Source organism: Metarhizium album (assembly GCF_000804445.1).
Source record: "Metarhizium album ARSEF 1941 chromosome Unknown scaffold_22, whole genome shotgun sequence".
Taxonomy (NCBI): domain Eukaryota; kingdom Fungi; phylum Ascomycota; class Sordariomycetes; order Hypocreales; family Clavicipitaceae; genus Metarhizium; species Metarhizium album.
In genome coordinates, this window is record NW_024467596.1 from 350,122 (window position 1) to 368,305 (window position 18,184).

General features: G+C 48.7%; 4 protein-coding genes across 4 annotated transcripts; 2 read left to right on the top strand and 2 right to left on the bottom strand.

Moving 5' to 3' along the window:
* Positions 1 to 36: 36 nt before the first annotated feature.
* Positions 37 to 1,981, bottom strand: MAM_06639 (Selenium binding protein (SBP56); the record flags this gene model as incomplete). The annotated part of the gene is made up of 10 exons (XM_040825437.1): positions 37 to 96; positions 169 to 294; positions 352 to 682; positions 747 to 808; positions 866 to 874; positions 923 to 1,063; positions 1,123 to 1,237; positions 1,293 to 1,531; positions 1,598 to 1,750; positions 1,955 to 1,981. 10 exons carry the CDS (start codon positions 1,979 to 1,981, stop codon positions 37 to 39), a joined length of 1,263 nt encoding a protein of 420 aa, XP_040676648.1.
* A 5,840-nt stretch (positions 1,982 to 7,821) lies between these two features.
* MAM_06640 (Glycoside hydrolase, subgroup, catalytic core) lies at positions 7,822 to 9,215 on the top strand (the record flags this gene model as incomplete). Its single annotated transcript, XM_040825438.1, has 4 exons — positions 7,822 to 7,854; positions 7,909 to 8,023; positions 8,087 to 8,700; positions 8,832 to 9,215. 4 exons carry the CDS (start codon positions 7,822 to 7,824, stop codon positions 9,213 to 9,215), a joined length of 1,146 nt encoding a protein of 381 aa, XP_040676649.1.
* Positions 9,216 to 9,783: 568 nt separating this feature from the next.
* MAM_06641 (Nitrilotriacetate monooxygenase component A/pristinamycin IIA synthase subunit A) lies at positions 9,784 to 11,347 on the bottom strand (the record flags this gene model as incomplete). The annotated part of the gene is made up of 3 exons (XM_040825439.1): positions 9,784 to 10,684; positions 10,737 to 11,077; positions 11,135 to 11,347. 3 exons carry the CDS (start codon positions 11,345 to 11,347, stop codon positions 9,784 to 9,786), a joined length of 1,455 nt encoding a protein of 484 aa, XP_040676650.1.
* A 734-nt stretch (positions 11,348 to 12,081) lies between these two features.
* MAM_06642 (sodium/proline symporter) lies at positions 12,082 to 14,344 on the top strand (the record flags this gene model as incomplete). Its single annotated transcript, XM_040825440.1, has 4 exons — positions 12,082 to 12,404; positions 12,472 to 12,672; positions 12,746 to 14,095; positions 14,164 to 14,344. 4 exons carry the CDS (start codon positions 12,082 to 12,084, stop codon positions 14,342 to 14,344), a joined length of 2,055 nt encoding a protein of 684 aa, XP_040676651.1.
* Between the last annotated feature and the right edge of the window lie 3,840 nt (positions 14,345 to 18,184).

The following is an 18,184-nucleotide window of genomic DNA, read 5'->3' on the forward strand; positions in this document are numbered from 1 at the left end:
ACCTTGCTTAGATCTTTCTTCATCCACCTGCGCGAATCAGTAATATCTCGGGTTCGCGGGGTCAGTCAAGTCGAAGATGACGACACTATGAGGGCGCTGATGGGTTGGACCTTAGCTCATGCTTTCAAGTAGCTCTCGAGCTCTCACAGGGTGAAGCATGCTACTTACAGCGCCGCCTCTGGTCTTAGTAAAGATATTTTCAAACTCGATGGTTCTGTTGAAGCTCAGTGTGCCGTCGGGAAGAATGTCGATCCAGTGGCCCTTGTAGTCTCCGGGTGTGTTTAGGACGGAAATCTGCTACTGTCGGCTCCTGCTCTCGTTAGTGGTGCCTCAAGTTCCCGTGATACTGACGTCTCCTGCCTGGACGAAATATCCGGTGACCAAAAGGTTTTCCTTGTCGGGGGAAATCTTGACATAGTGAGGCCCGATAATTGGCTGAGTCTCATCAGGGTTGTCAAGGCGCTTGACATTTTCCAGGTCGGAAATGTCCGAAGCCGCGACTTGGTTACCGAGCGTGAGAGTAAAGTATGCCAGCTTTCCGTCATCACTAATGTCGGAGTAAATGGCCACAGAGTCCTTTGCCTTGTCGCCGAGCTCATAGAGAAGCTCGGCAACGCCCTGCTTGCCGTTGGAGTCTTTTCGGAAAGGGTAGATAATCCAGACCTGGCCCGGGTTGACCGCCCTAGAATTTGAACTATTTTTTAAAACATGTCTCGGAAGCGACAAAGCTTGGACCTTTCACTCACGTTGCTAGGGCGGCGCTCTCTTTGTTGCCAGGAATAAACTTTACGTCTTGGATGCCACTGCCCTGTTTTGAGTCAGTTACTGGGGCTGCTGTTATTTCCCAGAGAGACCAATTGCTTACATGAGGAATCTGAATTGCGGATATAATCTTGCGGCTTTTAAGCTTCTACAGACGGACGGTGTTTGCCTTCTGGATGCCCAGAACCGAGACGGGTTTGAGAATACTGAGCGGAACAACAAAGTCCGAGGTGAGGATAATGTTGTTCTTGAAGTCGATGCTTAGGCCATGTGGCGTGAACTGTTCACCGAGAACGTTGAGCTTTTTTTCTTTCAGGTCAGTATCGTTGCTTCTTGATTCGTCCGGAGAATTTCACAAACAGTTCCCTCGACGTCTTCTGGCCACTCATGGATGATGTGACCGTTGGCGTCAGTCTCGACAAGGCGTCCCGGTGAGCTTCCCACAGCGCTACCCATGTAGGTGATGAAGAATCCGCTGCGAATATCTCCGTTTAATTTGTTGTCGGCACTTTCTCTCTCTGCCGACGTACCCTTCTGGCTTGGCTCGAATCTCGTCAGTGATGGAACTCAGCAGAGCCCGGTTACTGTGAGAGAACTTGGGGTGATGGGGATCACTGGAATCCCAGTAGAACGCAGTATCTTGCGTCTTGAGCAGAGACAGCAATCCACCGCCAACCAGCGTCTTTCCGTCCAAGGAGGAACCCAAGTGATGAGGAGAGTTGCCACTTGTAGGAACATCCGAGATGTGAATAATAGTCCCAAATGTGTCCTGGGCGTCAGGTTAGTGTCCGTCTATATTGATTGATAGTGAATCACTTGCATCATCCAAGCTGACAGTCACCAGGAAGTCCTTGTGGTTATTGTCGCCGGCACCGGTCCAGAAGTGGCCAATCTTGTTGGGCTTAATGTTGGACACTCCAAAGGGCGGGCTGTCGACCAGAGGGGTCACCACTTGGAGAATAGGCAAAGGGGGCGCATTGGAAGGGCTCTGTGACACCCGGAATAGCTGGGATGAGAGGAGGAAGACTCAAGTCAAGGGTATCTCGCTTGGCAGCGGTGCGAGTACTGTCCACGGGGCTTGCCAACGCAAGGTTGGCAACGCCGGCGAGCAGCAAGAGAGTGGCGTGCCACGCAACGTGGGTGAGCAAATTATCAACTATCTATATATGTGAGGAACTCCTCCATTGCTAACAATGCTTTGTGCCTTGCGCCAATGCATAGCGTCGAATCGCGGATTCAGTCATGCCTGCGAATATGATGTAATTCAGGCATGACATCAAATGCCGCTCCTTTTTATCTTCTTCGCGGCATCCAAACTCCCAACCAAGACACGTTCTCTATGCGATATCTCCGCGCAAGACTACACGGCTTGGACGTCAAGGCGCTACTATTGCACACCAAAAGATGCGTCACCGTGGTAGCTCAGACACTTTCATCTTCCCGTTCGCTTGAGCGATGGCGGAATCTGCATGTCTCGCTGATCCCATCTAGCTACACCGTTTTGGGGCTGGTATGGCTGGTCAGGCGTTCGATATAGTAGCGATTGGAGACCAAAAAGGTGTTTTCCGGTTTCTTTTTGCTATTGTCGAAATGCCAAAAACATTTAAATTCTACTAATGCTTGCCTCCTGCTGTGCCAGCAAGCGTGATAACTTGGAGACACTCTACGGCAGCGTCGTTGATTGTCGCAAACACTTCAAGGTCACACACCTCTTCTTTCCCCTTTCATCAGAGTAACTGTAATTCTTTTCTTCCTCTAGTATTGTTAGTCAGAAATCTGCGAATAATTGGCAGCTTATTCACAAACATATTCCCCCGTCGACGGCAAAGTTCCTCCGTGCACGTTCGTCCTTTAGCGTTCAACTGCAAGCTTAATTCGAATAAGCTTCAAAACGGACTGGATTAGAGGAGGGAAATATGGGGCAAGGCAGAGCAGACATCTTTGTTGGCTCCCGCATTGCTCTCATCGCCTTGACATATGGCGTCATCCGCTACCGAAAAATCAGTTGCCGACATGCCATCAGCAAGACGCCGCATGCCACACCCTATCCAATTAGTGTTGTTCGGCTTCGGAGCTCGGTTGAGCGGTCTACTTAAGTAATTGCTGCTGCATGTGTTCGTCACCATGGCCTCGTTACTTCGTCTGGGCTTGGGACCGTGGCGAGAGTAAGGTCAATGTGCTGTCGAGCCTTTGGCCTTTCACGCCTGCAATGTCATCATTATAGTTATCCTTGATACCACCTGTATTTGCAGATCTGAATCTACAACGGCGTCCGGTCCGCCTTGTACAAGCCATGTGTACTCGGTTCAGAGTACAAGGAGCCTCGCGCAGCCCTGTGTTTTGCCATGAGCGAGCTGCGTCTGTTAGTCTCCAGAACATGCGGATTTACGCAGGCAGGGTTGGCACTTGACTGGAAAACGAAAACAAAAAGAGTACTTGATGCGTCAAGCGTAGTGGAGAGCAAGTAACGTTACTAAGTAAGCCAGCACATTTCTCGTGGTACCGATCGTCTTGCTGGCTTCCGTGGAGCTCGACCAAGACTGGCGATTTGCATTGGTTTCCAGCTTGATCTTTCAACAAGAAAGAAGTAGTAGGATTCTCAGCATGCTTTCGCCAGCCGAGTTTCTGACAAGAATTTTTGAGTTGACCCTAGCCCGTACTAGTGCAGAATCGCAAACAGTGCCCCGTAAACCGCAGGGAAATATGGCTTCATCCTGACTCCGTCGTGTGAAGTACACATCAGTCCGGAGATTTTGGCGACATCTTTGAAGACCACGTCTCGACAATGCCTCGAGCGAGTCCGGTACATGAGGCAGAAGCATCTTTGCGGCGTCGCCTGCTCTCTGACCATATTTGCGCCATCACTGCTCGTAGATCGTCGGTAGTCCCTACTATTCCGTTAGCAACTAAGGACGTAGGCGATGACTTTAGTGCTACCGACACTGCATATCCTGGTTGGATCATCAGCATTCTTCTGCAAGCTGTCCTCCAAAGGCATGCACCATTTGTAATAAAAGCGGTCATAACTTGGAAGCCCGATGATGATATTCTCGGATATGCCACGACATCCAAGTTTCAATTGCCAGGTCATGGCCGAGCTTCCCCCGGGGGAATGATCCCCAGTTTATCTTCCCAGTCAGTAGTGACCATGGCTTGGGCCAAAAAATGTAAAAAGTCGCCAAGTCAAAGGGTATTTGTTCCAGCCGTATGGGCACAACGACCCCCCGGTTTGGATGATGATTTCTACAAATACGCAAGACAACCAACTCAACCGCATTCGAAATCCTGCTGTTGGCTAGAAAATATAGCTTAGTTTCCCAAAATAGACTTGGTGTAAAATAAAAAATATATGGCGTGAATGACAACCTGTCTGCGTCTACTGTACATAGTTATGGATGTCCAGAGAAATATCCACCCTAGATATCCTCACCGGCCGCGAGTCTTCCAAGTTGTTCCGAATCTTTGACTGCTCATACAAACTCGAATATGCTCGTCAGGCTCATCGTCGTTCCTAATGAGGCCGACGTGTTTTTACACTTTGGAGTAGTTGACATTGAGGGCGTTGCAATTATCGTCTTGTTTTTAACTGCAGGGCACGTTCTAGTAGCCGTCTTGTTTGTACTTGTAGGGGACGTCGCAGTAATCGTCTTGTTTTTAGTCCTAGGGTACTTTGCAGTAGTCGTCCCGTTTCCAACAACTGCGTCGGAGGACGTTGTGGCACTAATCTGGTTCGCTGATATTATCGAGCTCGATTTCGCCACACTTGTAGAATTCGTCGGCGCTAGAAGTATCTCCTCGTAGTAGACAATGCGTGTGATTTGAAGGTAAAAGTCCTTCAATTGCTCGAGGGTCCCAGCTAGATGAACAGATGGCTTGCCCCATGACGATGTGCCTAGGTCTTCTTGGTCCAGGTTGTCAGGTTCTTCGCCACATCGCCAAGTACAGATGCTAGTACCCTTTCTGTCCACACAAAAGCTTCTATATCAAGTGTAAACGCATGTCTACTCTGCGATGTGGTATTGGCCTCGGCTCACGAGTTGCTTCTTCGGCAGCCCCCAAAATGCTGTTTGGCTCTCTTCTACCAAGCACCTTTGGTTTTTGAACGCATTAATACCGTTCTCAAATTGAGTACCACCGTCACCAGAGATAACAGTGGCGGTTTGATCGCGCTAATAAGTTTTGTATGAACCAGGATCTTCGGCGCGACTAACGTGGAAGCCGATTTATGGTGTATGTTCTGGTTCATTCCATCGTATATGTCGATCTCGCCGGCAGCGGGCCTATGCCCTTAACCAAGAGTCTAGCTCTGAAGTCAGCGGTTATTAATGTCATACAAGCACCGCTCATTGTTCACTTTCAATGCTGGCCAACCGCCGCAAACTGGGTGCGGCTGGCGGCTAAAAGAAATGACAAACAACCCGTACTTGAACGTTTCCTTGGAAGCAACTGGTAGACTGTCACGCCCTTCGGCACGCTCTGGGGCTAGAACATTAGTATGATCAACTCCAAGGTAAACTTCGCCGTCTACAATCCAAGCTAGCCCCTTCCTGCGGGCATCGGTCAAGTTTTGATACTTCACCCACGAGTTATTGTCGTCGTTTCGGCTCGGGTCACAACCGCTCTGTCATCGATCCGTTAGCCAAACCAATAATTTGCAGCGGTGGAGGTTGATATGCATAGCGTCATACCGTCTGGAATTCGAACGAGTCAAAGAAATTGTCAGCGTCGTATGTCTTGCTCCGACGAAACTTTGCAGCTATCGAAGCTGTGCAGTATGTCGCAAGCAACCAAGCTGTCGGAGCGCGCATGCTGCCTGGATGAAACTAATAATACTTGGTTGACGTCCACAAAACTGTGTCCGACGGACCACTTATAATGGCGACCTGAAATGGAGGAAAAAGCTTCAGATTACTTGGAGTCCATTGCAAATTGTCAAGGATTCCTCTGCAACCCCTAATGTCGGGCCAATATATGTATATATGAGCCATTGAGTGGCAGTGAGCTGACTGCTCGCGACGCTATAATAGCCCTAGTGTCACAGGCTTGTTTCTTCTCATGAGTTTGTGGTTGTTGGGCAGAAAATGTGCTCAACACGCCTCAGCCACATGACTAGATGCAATGCACCAAGGAGGTGGCAGCTCTCACACGATGCCCTCATAGGCCGCGCGCGGGTTCAGGCACCACTTGATGGCTCGGTAATACGAGTCGAGTTTCACACGCAGGCATCTGTCTTGTATGTATAGCCCTCGTTGCTCGGGTCCTTCAGATTGAGGAGCCAAGGACCCTGAGAGTCGAGACGATAGGACATCTTATGCCAATATGAGTCTTTGCTCAAAGCCTTCATCCCTGTATTAGCCCTTGTTACACAGCCATCTGAAAGCCCTAAGCTAATAACTAGCTGAATCGCCTACTGCAATCGTGCCACTGCTTATTGACAGACGTTGCAGATGGGACGCAAGTCGCAGGTTTGTACATAACTACTGGCTCATAGCCCGCAGCCCCCAAGTATCGCTGTCAGGATGGTCTTCATCCTTTCCAAGCAGGCACTGTTCACAATGGCCATGACGAGCCTGCCGCACAGTCACACCGACTTTTTTACCGAAAAATGCAGATACTCTAGATCCTGATTAAGGTAATTCTTGCCATTGCCTTTACGAGTTACAACTAACTGCGCAAAATAGCAAGGCTGCGACAGCATGCTCAATTCAGAGGTGATGCAACAGGATGCTATGCCAGCCCGAGGTCAAGACGGCCCCCTTTTCTCTCTTTTGCACGGGTTACTCCGTAGCTTAACTCGAGGCTTCTTCGTATCATCTACGTGCCATCTAGCTCGATGCCCTTCGTCGTCGTGTGATACATCTCCCGCTTGTCAGCCCCAGCCCAAGTGCCAAGCGCTACGGAAGGGCCCCTGAGTGCAGACAGCGGCGCCCCTTTCACAGATAGATGACGCAGCATCGCTCCATATCTCGATCTCTAATGGCCATATTTAGCAGGGCCGCGGGCACACTTTCCATGGCAATCTCTCCCACGGGCCACGGCACCCGGAGCCACACCTCGGTTGTCAAACTCCACCGGGTCAGCGCCTCGTGGGTACAGCGTAACGTGTTACTAGTTATCAATGTTCCATCTTTTCTTCTGGGCTCTTGAGTCCCGGGCTTCCAGGCGTTGGAACTCGCTTTGTAGGGACGCGGATCCCCAAGTTTAACGTCTAGTCCGTTCCATCACGAGAACTCAGCCGTTGCCACACCTGCACTTGCGCGCTTCATGCCCCCGCCAGGGATGATTAGGCGTGGTGCTGTTTCTGAGGAGCGGCACAGGCTGGCAGCTGTGGCGATGGTGGCCCGACTCTAATAACTTCGCTACACGCCTTTTCTTTGCTGAGAGTTGAAATGTTGACAATGTGCTTTTTGCTCCCTCACAGCCTGCCGAGGTAGCTCTTCGTGATTCATTAACGGATAATGGCTCGCCACCTGACGTGGCGTTATCACAACACGGGTTTTACCATGTTGCTGACGCGGCGCAGGGTCCAATGGCAGAGACGCTCGTGTGCCTCGTAGCGTCAAGTTACTTATGGAATACGAAGACCGACGGGATGTTGGGTAAATAACACGAGGGCAGCCGTCGTCGACTCTGTGCTTTCGATTGCGTTTGAGTTGATAAGTTCCCTTGTGGTGATTTTGCAACGCTACTTGAGACTGATTCCCCCTCTCTTTGTCTACTTTCTGCCGTATCGATGGGAATAGACCTTTGATTTGCGCCAAAACGCTGTGCCCTAGATATAACGGCACTGACTATCCCTTCGACCGCGACCTGCCTGACTTGTTCTCCGGGGACCGGAGCTTTCACGTTTGCATTCACTTGGTGCGGCACGCCTTTGCCGGCAATTTTGCACTCCGAGTGACGATGCATACTCGCCTATCGCTGGCCGGCCTTTTGGCCCTGTCTACGAGGGTCCTGGGTAGTTTGAAATACTTGGTGCGTTTACTTCTTGACGAGCTGCGGCGAAAGCATCAATTGACAGGCTTTCTATTCTGACTTCCGACATCACAGGGTGTTGCAATGGCTGGTGCAGAGTTTGGCTGTGACATTGACGTAAGGCAACACGGCCATGATGGCAGTCATTCATCATATTAACGCCGAGGACAGGGCTCATGTCCCGTCGATAACGTCCAAGTGCCTCTTGAATCATTTGGCGGCGCCGACTCGGCTGGTCAGATGAAGCACCTTGTGCGGGACGATGGCATGAACACTTTCCGACTACGTAAGCCTCTTGTACACCACTTCATCCTTGCCGCCTTGCTCTGCTAATCCAGCGGCTACTCAGCCATGACGTGGCAATTCGTCACGGCAAACAAACCCTCAGGTCCACTGGACAAGGCCAATTTCAACAATTTCGACAAGCTGGTACAGGCTTGCCTGGATACCGGTGCATACTGCATGCTAGATCTTCACAACTTTGCGCGATACGATGGGGGAATTATTGGCCAAGGGGGACAGTCCGACGACGTCTTCGCAAGTCTGTGGAAACAAATCGCCACACACTACGCCAAGAACGACAAGATCATCTTCGGTCTTATGAATGAACCTCATGCCTTGGACATCAACACGTGGGCCAAGAGTTGCCAGGCTGCCGTCACAGCGATTCGCGAGGCCGGCGCAGAGTCTCAAATCATCCTCCTCCCCGGAACCAACTTTGCAAGCGCCGAGACGTTTGTGTCTACCGGCAGTGCCGACGCCCTTGCCGCCGTCACGAACCCCGACGGGACAACGGACAACTTGTTGCTCGACTTGCACAAATACCTCGACAGAGATAACTCAGGCTCCCATGCCGAGTGTACCACCAACAACGTGGCTGGCTTCCAAACCATTGCTGAGTGGTTGCGTAAGAACAAACGCCTCGCTTTGATATCAGAGTCTGGCGCATCAATGGACCCATCTGTAAGTTGACGGCTGGAAAGCATTTTTTGCCAGCTAGTCAATCTCATCCTGATTCCTGACTGGAGAGCTGACTTGAACTTGTCCAAAAGTGTATGACCAAATTCTGTGAACAAAATAAATTCATTGCCCAGAACGACGACGTCTTCGTGGGATTTGTTGGCTGGGGAGCGGGTGGTCTCGATGTCACATATCTGCTTACCCTGACGCCCTCCAAGTCGGGTGATGCGTGGACAGACAATAAATTGATGAAGCAGTGTATCATTGCTATATTTGGCAGACCCCAGGCCAGCTCAACTACACAGAAACCTACATCTACGTCCGCCACGTCCGCCACGTCCTCGACCTCGACAGAGCAAACAACGCAAGAGGCGGCTTCTCCTACCCCGGCCGGCACGAGGAATACCAATGCGAATGCAGCCACCCGAACCAAGGAAAACGCCGCAGGCCGGGTCCTAGTTTCTACTCTGCACATTATTTTAGGGAGCATCCTAGGACTAAAACTGTGCCTTCAGTAGCTTAGGGACAGGACGGAAATGTTTAGACGACTCGAGTAAGGCCATATTTCGGCGTAAAGGCATGAATAGAACTGCGACGTCACTTGCCGCAGCGGAATTGGGTGCGTCTCTGCAACTTGGCAAATTCCTGTATAATTACCACTTCAGCATGCGCTTCCTTGGATATATTGGCATACACAGATGTATAGATCGTGGCAGCACGGGTTCAGCAGACCACTAGCAAATAAAGTTGATCAATACACACGGCACATGCACAGCAAAATCCTCGGCGCCGGTAATTTCAGGCGCTCAAAATGCGCCACACAATGAGTTTCATCCGTCAAGGCCGAATACAGCCCTCCAATTTCTCCGCCAGGGCCTAGCAAAGATAGAAGTACGCTTCCGTATTTTTTCGCCAAGGCGTTTGCTCTTCCCATCCACGTCACAGAAACTGTCAAAGAAACTACTAAATGGTTTTATACAACTACATCCTTTGTAGCTTGCGCCCATGATCGACACACGCAGGGCGGAAAGCCTTGCTTCCGCATAGGGACAGCTGTGTTGGCCCGTGAGACAGCAACAACGTCATCTACTTGTCTGCTGTGAGAATTGGTTGCTCACCGGATCCCCAGTGGTATTTGCTAGCCGGGTGATCGTCCCTGGGAAGCTTTTGCCCAGCTTTGCCATATATGTTCTCTCGGTATGTGCCGCCTTCGACCGCATAGTCATCCCAGAACAAGCCCCGTTGACGCAGAACTGGAAGGAGAAGCTCAATCACGTCTTCAAAGGACCGCGGGAGAAGAGCGTAGGCCAAGTTGAATCCATCTACGTCAGCCTCAGCAACCCACCTCTCCATCTCGTCGGCAACTCGGTCGGCTGTGCCGACTACTGTAGCACCCAGGCCGCCTATCTTGATGTGGTTTGCGACGGTGTGCTTGGTCCACTTGGGGACCTCGGGCGTAGCTTTGGACCATGCGTCGACCGCCGAGCGAATGGCATTCGACTCAACGTGTCGCAGCTCCTCGTCGTCTCCGTATTTGGCGAGGTCAATCCCCGTCCAGCCACCGAAGAGTGCCAAAGCGCCATCCTCGGAGCCGTAGCTTAGATACTCACGATACTTGGCTTCAGCTTCCTGTTGCGTTCTCCCCAGGACTGGACAGAAAAGCGTCAGGAACTTGATGGAACTGGGGTCGCGGCCAAACTGTGTCTTGGCCTGCTGTCGAATATCTGCAATGTTCTTGGCAATCGTCGAGGGGCTGTGACCAGCAACGAATATTGCTTCGGCGTTTTTGGCGGCAAAGGCCTTGCCAGCGCTTGACGTTCCAGCCTGTAGAATAAGGGGCGTGCGCTGGGGCGAAGGTTGGCAGATATGCGGTCCCGGCACCGTGAAGTATCTGCCGGCGTGGTTGATTGTTCGGACAAGAGATGGATCGGTGTATACCCGCGTCTTGGGATCGAGCTTGACTGCATCGTCCCGCCACGATGCTTGCCTGAATACGACTTTAGTATAGCTCGTGACTTCCCTGCTTGGCGTTGACGTACCAGAGTTTATAGGTTACGTCGACGTATTCCTCGGCTATGGCGTATCGCTCGTCGTGTGGTGGCTGTTCCGTGAATCCCAGATTACGAGCCGCAGAATCGAGGTAGCCGGTGACAATGTTCCATCCCAGTCGCCCGCCAGAGAGGTGGTCAACTGTGCTCAGACGCCTGGCGAGGTGATATGGTTGCTCGTACGTAGTGGCTACAGTCACCCCGAAGCCGATATTCTTGGTTGCCGCAGCCATTGCTGGAACAACCGCGAGTGGCTCGTTAACAGGCCATTGTGCTCCGGATATCACTGCTGGGTCGGGATTCTTCGGCCCTTTGTATACGTCGTAGGAGCCCTGGCGAGGGAGCGTAAGTGGGCGGGAGGAAGTGAGAGGAACTCAGAAGCGGCTTACTAGGACATCAGCTATGAATATGCCATGGAACTTGGCCTTTTCGAGCAGTTTGGCTAGCTCGACCCAATGGGACACATTGTTGAAGTTGGACGACTCATCATCAGGGTGTTGCCACAGCCCGGGAGATTGATGGCCACTGCAAGACTCCACAAATGCATTTATGATGAGCTGCTTCTTTGGTGAGCCGGCCGAACTACCCTTCAAGTCTGCCATGTTGCGACGATGCGTTTCTTACGGCAGTTGATAATAATCTGGAGCAGAAAGATGGAGCTCTTGGAAACTGGAAAGAGCTCACAAAGGAGATATAAATTCTAGTATTCAAATAGGATTTCCCCGAGGTTTCACTGGGCCCGCATTGTGCAAGTCGTCCCCCGCCTGGCGGATCATTGCCATCACGTTGTTGCACATGCCGATTGCGCCATCGATCACGACCACACTGTCATTCGTACTGAGCTCAGGCCAATCAGGTCAGCAATGTGAATCTGCCGAGGATGCTTGTCCAGGCCTGCCCTCAATCCAACTCTTATCAATGGGCATGCATCAAGTTGCTGGTGTCGGCAACGGAGTACCGGCTGAAACAAGTCCCAAGTATTTGCCGATATCGCGCAATTGCGAGGAAAGAGAATGCCGGCGGAGCAGCACCAGGTAGGGTCAGTGTATTGCTTGTTGCGGGAAATGTGCACTCAGAAACAAGCGTATGGAGCAATAGTACGAGTACATCTATCTGACTACCTTAAAAAGGGTTCCGGCGCCCAGTCTGTGGTCACAACTAGGAGCAACCCATCTGTCGTCCAGAATTTACCAAGATATTGACACCGTCTGCCGTCTGTTGTGTGCGACATTCCAGCATCTTCCCAATCTAGTGTCCGCTGTGCTCACTGTAGCAAACATACAGTCTTCTTTGCTTCAACGTGTCATTTGCCTTCTTCCCTCGGAGGTATACAGTCATGCTTCCATCGAGGAGAAGTGGTGCCGGTGACAGCGGCAGCGTTGTTGAACCGCCGCTACCACAGGCTGCCGGCTATGTAATTGTTATTGTGATTGGCTTCTTAATTGCCGTGATCATGATGGCGATAACACGTGTACTCAGGAGAACCGCCGGCGAGGACAACAATAAAACAGAAATGTTCATGACGGCGAATCGAAGAGTTGGTACAGGACTAACAGCATCAGCCGTGATTTCTTCGTGGCTTTGGAGTACTGCCATGCTCGGAAGCACTCTCGTGGGCTACAACTTTGGCATTGCCGGGCCGTTTTGGTTTGCTGCAGGGTGAGTTCCGTCTTCCGAGCTTGCCTGACCTTGAAAAATGGTCGTCGTCGGTCTAACAGCTGTATAGCTGCTCCCCAATGATTGTCTTCTTCGCCTTGCTCGGCATCGCTTGCAAGCTCCGTGTCCCAGAAGCCCATACTTTGTTGGAGATTGTCCGAATCAGATACGGCACGCTGGGCCATGTAGTTTGGATTGTGCTGTGCTTGATCAACAACGTCATTGCCGTGGCAAACATGCTCCTCGGCGCCAGTGCTGCGATTTCCGCGCTGTGAGTAGTGTTTGTTCAAGTAAAATACCGTCATTCCTACAGTCACAAAGCGCTAACAGCCCGCCTTGTGTAGCACCGGAATGCATATTATTGCTTCGACGTTTCTGCTGCCTGTCGGGGTCGTCTTGTACACGTTTGTCGGGGGCATCAAGGCAACCTTTTTAACCGACTACTTTCACACATTTGTCATTACAGTCATTGTTTGCTTCTTCACAATCAAGATATTCCTGGTTCCCGAAATCGGGAACCCACAAGATCTGTTTGATATCATTGCCAGAGTTGGCCAGATCCACCCTGTTGACGGCAATCGAGATGGGTCTTATCTTACCATGACAAGCAAAGGGGTCAGTTTACTCGAAGCTGAGGAAATTAGTGTACGAACTGGAGTGCGGCTAACTTGGGGGATCCGACAGGCTATTCTCTTCGGTATAATTCACATTCTGTCAAACTTCGGGCTGGTCATCATGGACACGGGCTTTTTTGCAAAGGCGTTCAGTGCTGCGCCGCACGCCGTGGTCCCTGGATACATCGTCGGTGGCATAGCATACTTTGCAATCCCGTGGTGCCTTGGAACTGTTATGAGCTTGGCGGCGTTGGGCTTGGAGAGTACAGAGCGCTTTCCCACGTTCCCTCGGCGATTGTCACCGACAGAAGTTTCGAACGGTCTGGTTCTTCCGTACGCCTCCGTCGCGATTGCCGGCAAAGGAGGCGCCGTTGCGGTGGTGTTGATCGTTTTCATGGCCGTCACGTCAACCATCAGTGCCCAGGTCATCTCGGTCTCCTCAATCATCAGTTTCGACATATATCGGCAATACTTGAACAAAGCTGCCAAAGACAAAGATGCCATCCGATGGAGTCACATTGGCGTTGTCGCATTCGGTATCTTCTCTGCGGCCTTCTCAACAGCACTGCATTATGGCAATGTCGATCTTGGCTGGACTCTATACATGCTCGGCGTGCTGACCTGCCCCGGAATCATCCCAACCGTCTTCACAATTCTTTGGAAACGGCAATCAAAACTAGCCGCAGTAAGTTCGCCAATATTAGGAATGGCAACCGGCGTCGGCGTGTGGCTAGGCTCCGCGTCTGCCCTCTACGGAGAAATCAGCGTGGCCACGACAGGGCAGACGCTGCCTTGCGTCTACGGGACCGTTGCCTCTGCCTTGAGTCCGGCATTGTACTCCATCTCTCTTACGATTTTGCGGCCAGAAAATTTTGATTGGGCCGCTTTCCGCAACGAAAGTTTGGCCTTCAACACCTCTTCGACGAGCCTAGCCGACGTTTCAGAGTCAGACAAGAATGAACAGAAGTCACACGAAGAAAATATCCAGAGCTATTCTGCCGACAAGGCCAGGCTCAAACGGTGGGGAACCATTGCTGCAGTCTGGGCCTTGGCCACATTTCTAGGACACTGGGTTCTTTGGTGAGTGTTGATGTTGATGTGGCGGCAAATCTCCGAGCGACATGGACTAACACCCTAGAAACTTCCAGGCCTTTGCCCATGTATGCCGCAAACTACGTCTTCAGTCGGTCTTTTTTTGTAGCGTGGATAGTTGTGTCCATCATTTGGGCTTGGGGCACCATGCTCGTCGCTGGTTTCTTTCCCATTATTGATGGCTGGGGCCAACTGAACCAAGTCTGTCGTGGCCTCCGCCAGGGCCGGAGGCGTTAAGAAAGTTCAGTACTCTCACCAAGCAACTGGGTGGCCATTTTTCTCTCCGTGGGCACATCGCTCGTCTACGGGCACTGATGGAGTCGAGCCGTGTGTCAGGTCTGCCGTCCGACTACATGGACTCTGGTCTCCATGGCTGATCTGGGCAAAGCAAGAGCAGCAGAGGAACTGTAGGGCTCTGTGGGAAATAACCATGCTTGTCTGGTCCCTCTCAATGTGTTACAGTGGATCGTGGGGGTCGTCGAATGTGGCTGCGTCGGGGATGTTCGCATCCACGGCCGTACCAGGGACTCTTGGTGTTCAGGGGGGCTGACGAATATGAAATGTCCAATTCTATAGAGAATAGTTGCGGAGCGACGGTTGTAGAATCTTGGGTCGAATCTATGCTTCCTTGCATCGCCACATGTCCTATTTGCCTCCACCTGTAATTGAGACCAGAAGACTGCTCAGATGCTGAAAACCCTTTGGTGTATCTCCGTTTAGTGCAACGTATAAACCTCGTCAACCTCGGCCAACCTGTGTCCTCAACGAGTCAAACCGTTGTGCGTGAGAGGCAGGACCCCGGTTCGTCGCATCCAACCAATTCTTCTGGTCTAATATCAGAAAGCTCGGCTGAGAAGAGCGCAGGCCATGCTCTGCCCGAACATGACTCGACGACTTGTCTCTCTTCCAAGTTTCCTGCCCTAGCCTGGATTGACTGCCAGGATAACCATGCAATAAGCGTACCTATATTTCAAGACGAGGGCCTTTGGGCGTGTGTTGGCAGCATTGGGGCGATACTTGACTCTAAACCACCAACATGGCCTCAACCAGAAAGTCGCTTGAAGACTTCTTGCATGGTAAATCTCGGGACGAGGCACGGAGGGCGGCATCGTCCAGGGGTCGATGAATCCGGGGTAGCATCGCTAGTTGTTGATGAAAACACAGCAGCAGACTAGTGTTGCCAACCACTGTTCTTGGTTTTATTCAAAAAGCAATTTCCCTCTCCGCGGACCGAGATGGCGATAAGACGGTTTTTGGCAAAGGACTGAAACGAGCAGACCCCAGAAACCGTTTCAAAATGGCTGTCTTCGTGGGGCCTCGCCGTAAACTAGTGGAGCGTGTACATGCTCAACATGGCTGAAAATGCGATCCTAAATATTCGATCCCAATTCGCGGCATCACACCACCACAACTCACGTATCTCATTGGTGGTGACTGACTCCAACCAACCTACGTGTTAAATGGATGTGGCAGGTAATCCATCCCACTCTACCAAGAGTCGCATATCTGCTCTTGGTTCCCGTTGATTTTGTACTCCTTTCTTTTTTTTTTTTTTTTTTTTTTTGCAACCCCATGTCAAAAGCATAAGACGTAGATGCGTCTCTAACCAGCACCATGATGAGTCTTGTGGCGGAGACATGGACCTGGTATGGGCTGAGTTGGTTGGTCGTGGCGACCAGAATGTTAGATCCATCTTCTCTCCTGTCGAGCATGTTCATGTCAACTGTTGTTCTGACCGACCGCGTAGCGCATCGCAGGCTCTTCTTGGGGGTTCCGTTAAAAAGCTTAAATTGGACGACTATCTTATGGTGTGTGTGTGTGTGTGTGTGTGTGTATTTAACGCCTTAGTTGGGGTTAGTCCCTGCTCCAGTTGGAGCATTAGGCGTGCTATTGCTATACTAGGTATATATAGTAGCTCTTAGCTGTCCTCTTTTTTAGGACAGCAGAGATATTTTATTCTTCTTTCTCTATTAGTAGGTACTTATAGAGAGCTTAAGGTATAGTTATAAGCTTATTCTTCTAGATAGCTAAGTGTTATTATAAGTAGGTATTAGCTTATAGTTAGTATAAAAGAAAAGAAAGTAAATATAAAGAGAGAAATAAAAATAATACTTCTAGCCTTTTAGTATACTATCTTTATCTAAAGTATATTTTGCTAAAGAAAGATATATCTTTAATAAAAGTAGTAAAGCACTTAAAGTTTAAAGTAAGAGCTAGCTTAATAGCTGCCTTAAGAGAGAGTTTTAGTAGAACTCTTCTTTTTAGTAATATTTTATAGCAATAAAAAAAGTAAGTTTAGTGCTTCTTTCTGCTATAGAAATAGTAGCAATTAGTAATATAGCTAAACTTATTATAGTAAGCTATAAAGTCTTTATACTTTATTTTAACTATAAGTAAGTATACTAAATTCTCTCTTATAAAAATAAGTTTATAGAGGTTACTTATCTTAGCTTTAAGCTTTAATAGTTAGTAAGTAGAGAGAAGGTAAGCTTCTCTTTATTCTTAGAACTATTTAGTAGTATTTTTCTTTACTTTATACTTAATATAAGTAAAAGTTAAAGAAGTAGAAGCTAATTCTAAGAGTTAAGTACTTTTTTTAGCAAGCTAGTCTACTTACTTATTGCTTAGAATATTAAAGTAGCTAGAGATTTAGTAAATAAATACTTTACTATTCTTTAAGGCTAGTTCTTTAAATTCTATAAAGATATTTTAGAAACTATTTAAAGAAATACTAGTAAAGTAAGTTACTATAGCTTAATTATTTAGAAGAACTTTAATTTTATTATTAAAGCTTATTTTATAAAGTAGAGTAGTATAAAGCCTTTAAAGAGCTTCTACTACTTTTATATTAAAGACTTTTACTTAGTTAATTTATTTATTACTAAAGAAAATCTTAGTATTATTTTAAAAAATAGTATATTTCTAGCTATAAACTTTATTTTAAAGTCTAAAGCTATTAAAGTATACTACTAACTCTATAGAGTTAAAAGACTTTATTTATTTAAGTAGTTTACTTATATTTTTAGTTTTATCTTCTAAGCTTTTTATAGGCTTTAAAGGCTTACTTTTCTCTAGGAGTTTAAAGTAGAAATATGTTACGAACGTTACTGCAGGAGACGCGGGACAGGACCGCACTGCTAGGACAGGGTACAACGGCGGGGCGCGCAGGAAAAGGACGGTAGCACGTGACGTGTTACGTGATCTACAAGGGGATTGAAGGCTTGAGGCTTCGAGCTAACAATCTAGGATAAGACTTGAGAGGATTAATGGTCGAGCTATTCAATTAAGGCTTGAAGAGATTGATGGATAAGCTAGTCGATCTAGTCTATAATAGAGAGATAGACAAGTACTTAAGGAGGAGGTATTCTGCTGTAGTAGATAGTCTAGTTCTCTATTGATTAATCTAAGCAATAGTTTTTACTATTAAGAGTTATACTCTTATTAACGGCCTTATTGTGATACTGCTTGATAGCTACTCTGTAGCGTTTAACCTGACTTACTTCCTAAGAAATAGACCTACTGTGTCTTAGAACTTAAGCTACTGTTACATTTTAATTAATTCTGTTTGGTAAGTTACCTTAAACTACAAGCAGTAACCTTTATGATGTTAACAGCAAGCGGAAATACTACTAACTCTGCCTAAGCTATTATGCAGATAGAACAACGGATTATAGATCTTACTGCGTAGATTTAAGCTATATAATTTAAATAGAAAGGAGCACTTACTCTCCCTAAATTTCCTAAACCTAAACTGTTTAATGGAATTAAGGGAAATGTACGCACCTTTTTTACCTAGGCAAAAGCTTACCTCTGAGTTAATACTACTATTGCTAACCCTGCGGCAAAGATACTTTGCATTGGAAATCTTCTCACTAGAAAAGCTATAGAATAGTAGGAGCTAACTCTTATCTTAGGGACTACCTTAACAATAATCCTACTTAAGGACGAAACTGCTTGGATTTTTAACTGCTATGCGAATTTTGAAAAAGAACTTAAAACAGCCTTTAGAGACCCTAATAAGGTCCGGACAGCAATATGCAAAATTAAAACCCTTAGACAGACGGGATCTGCTTAGCA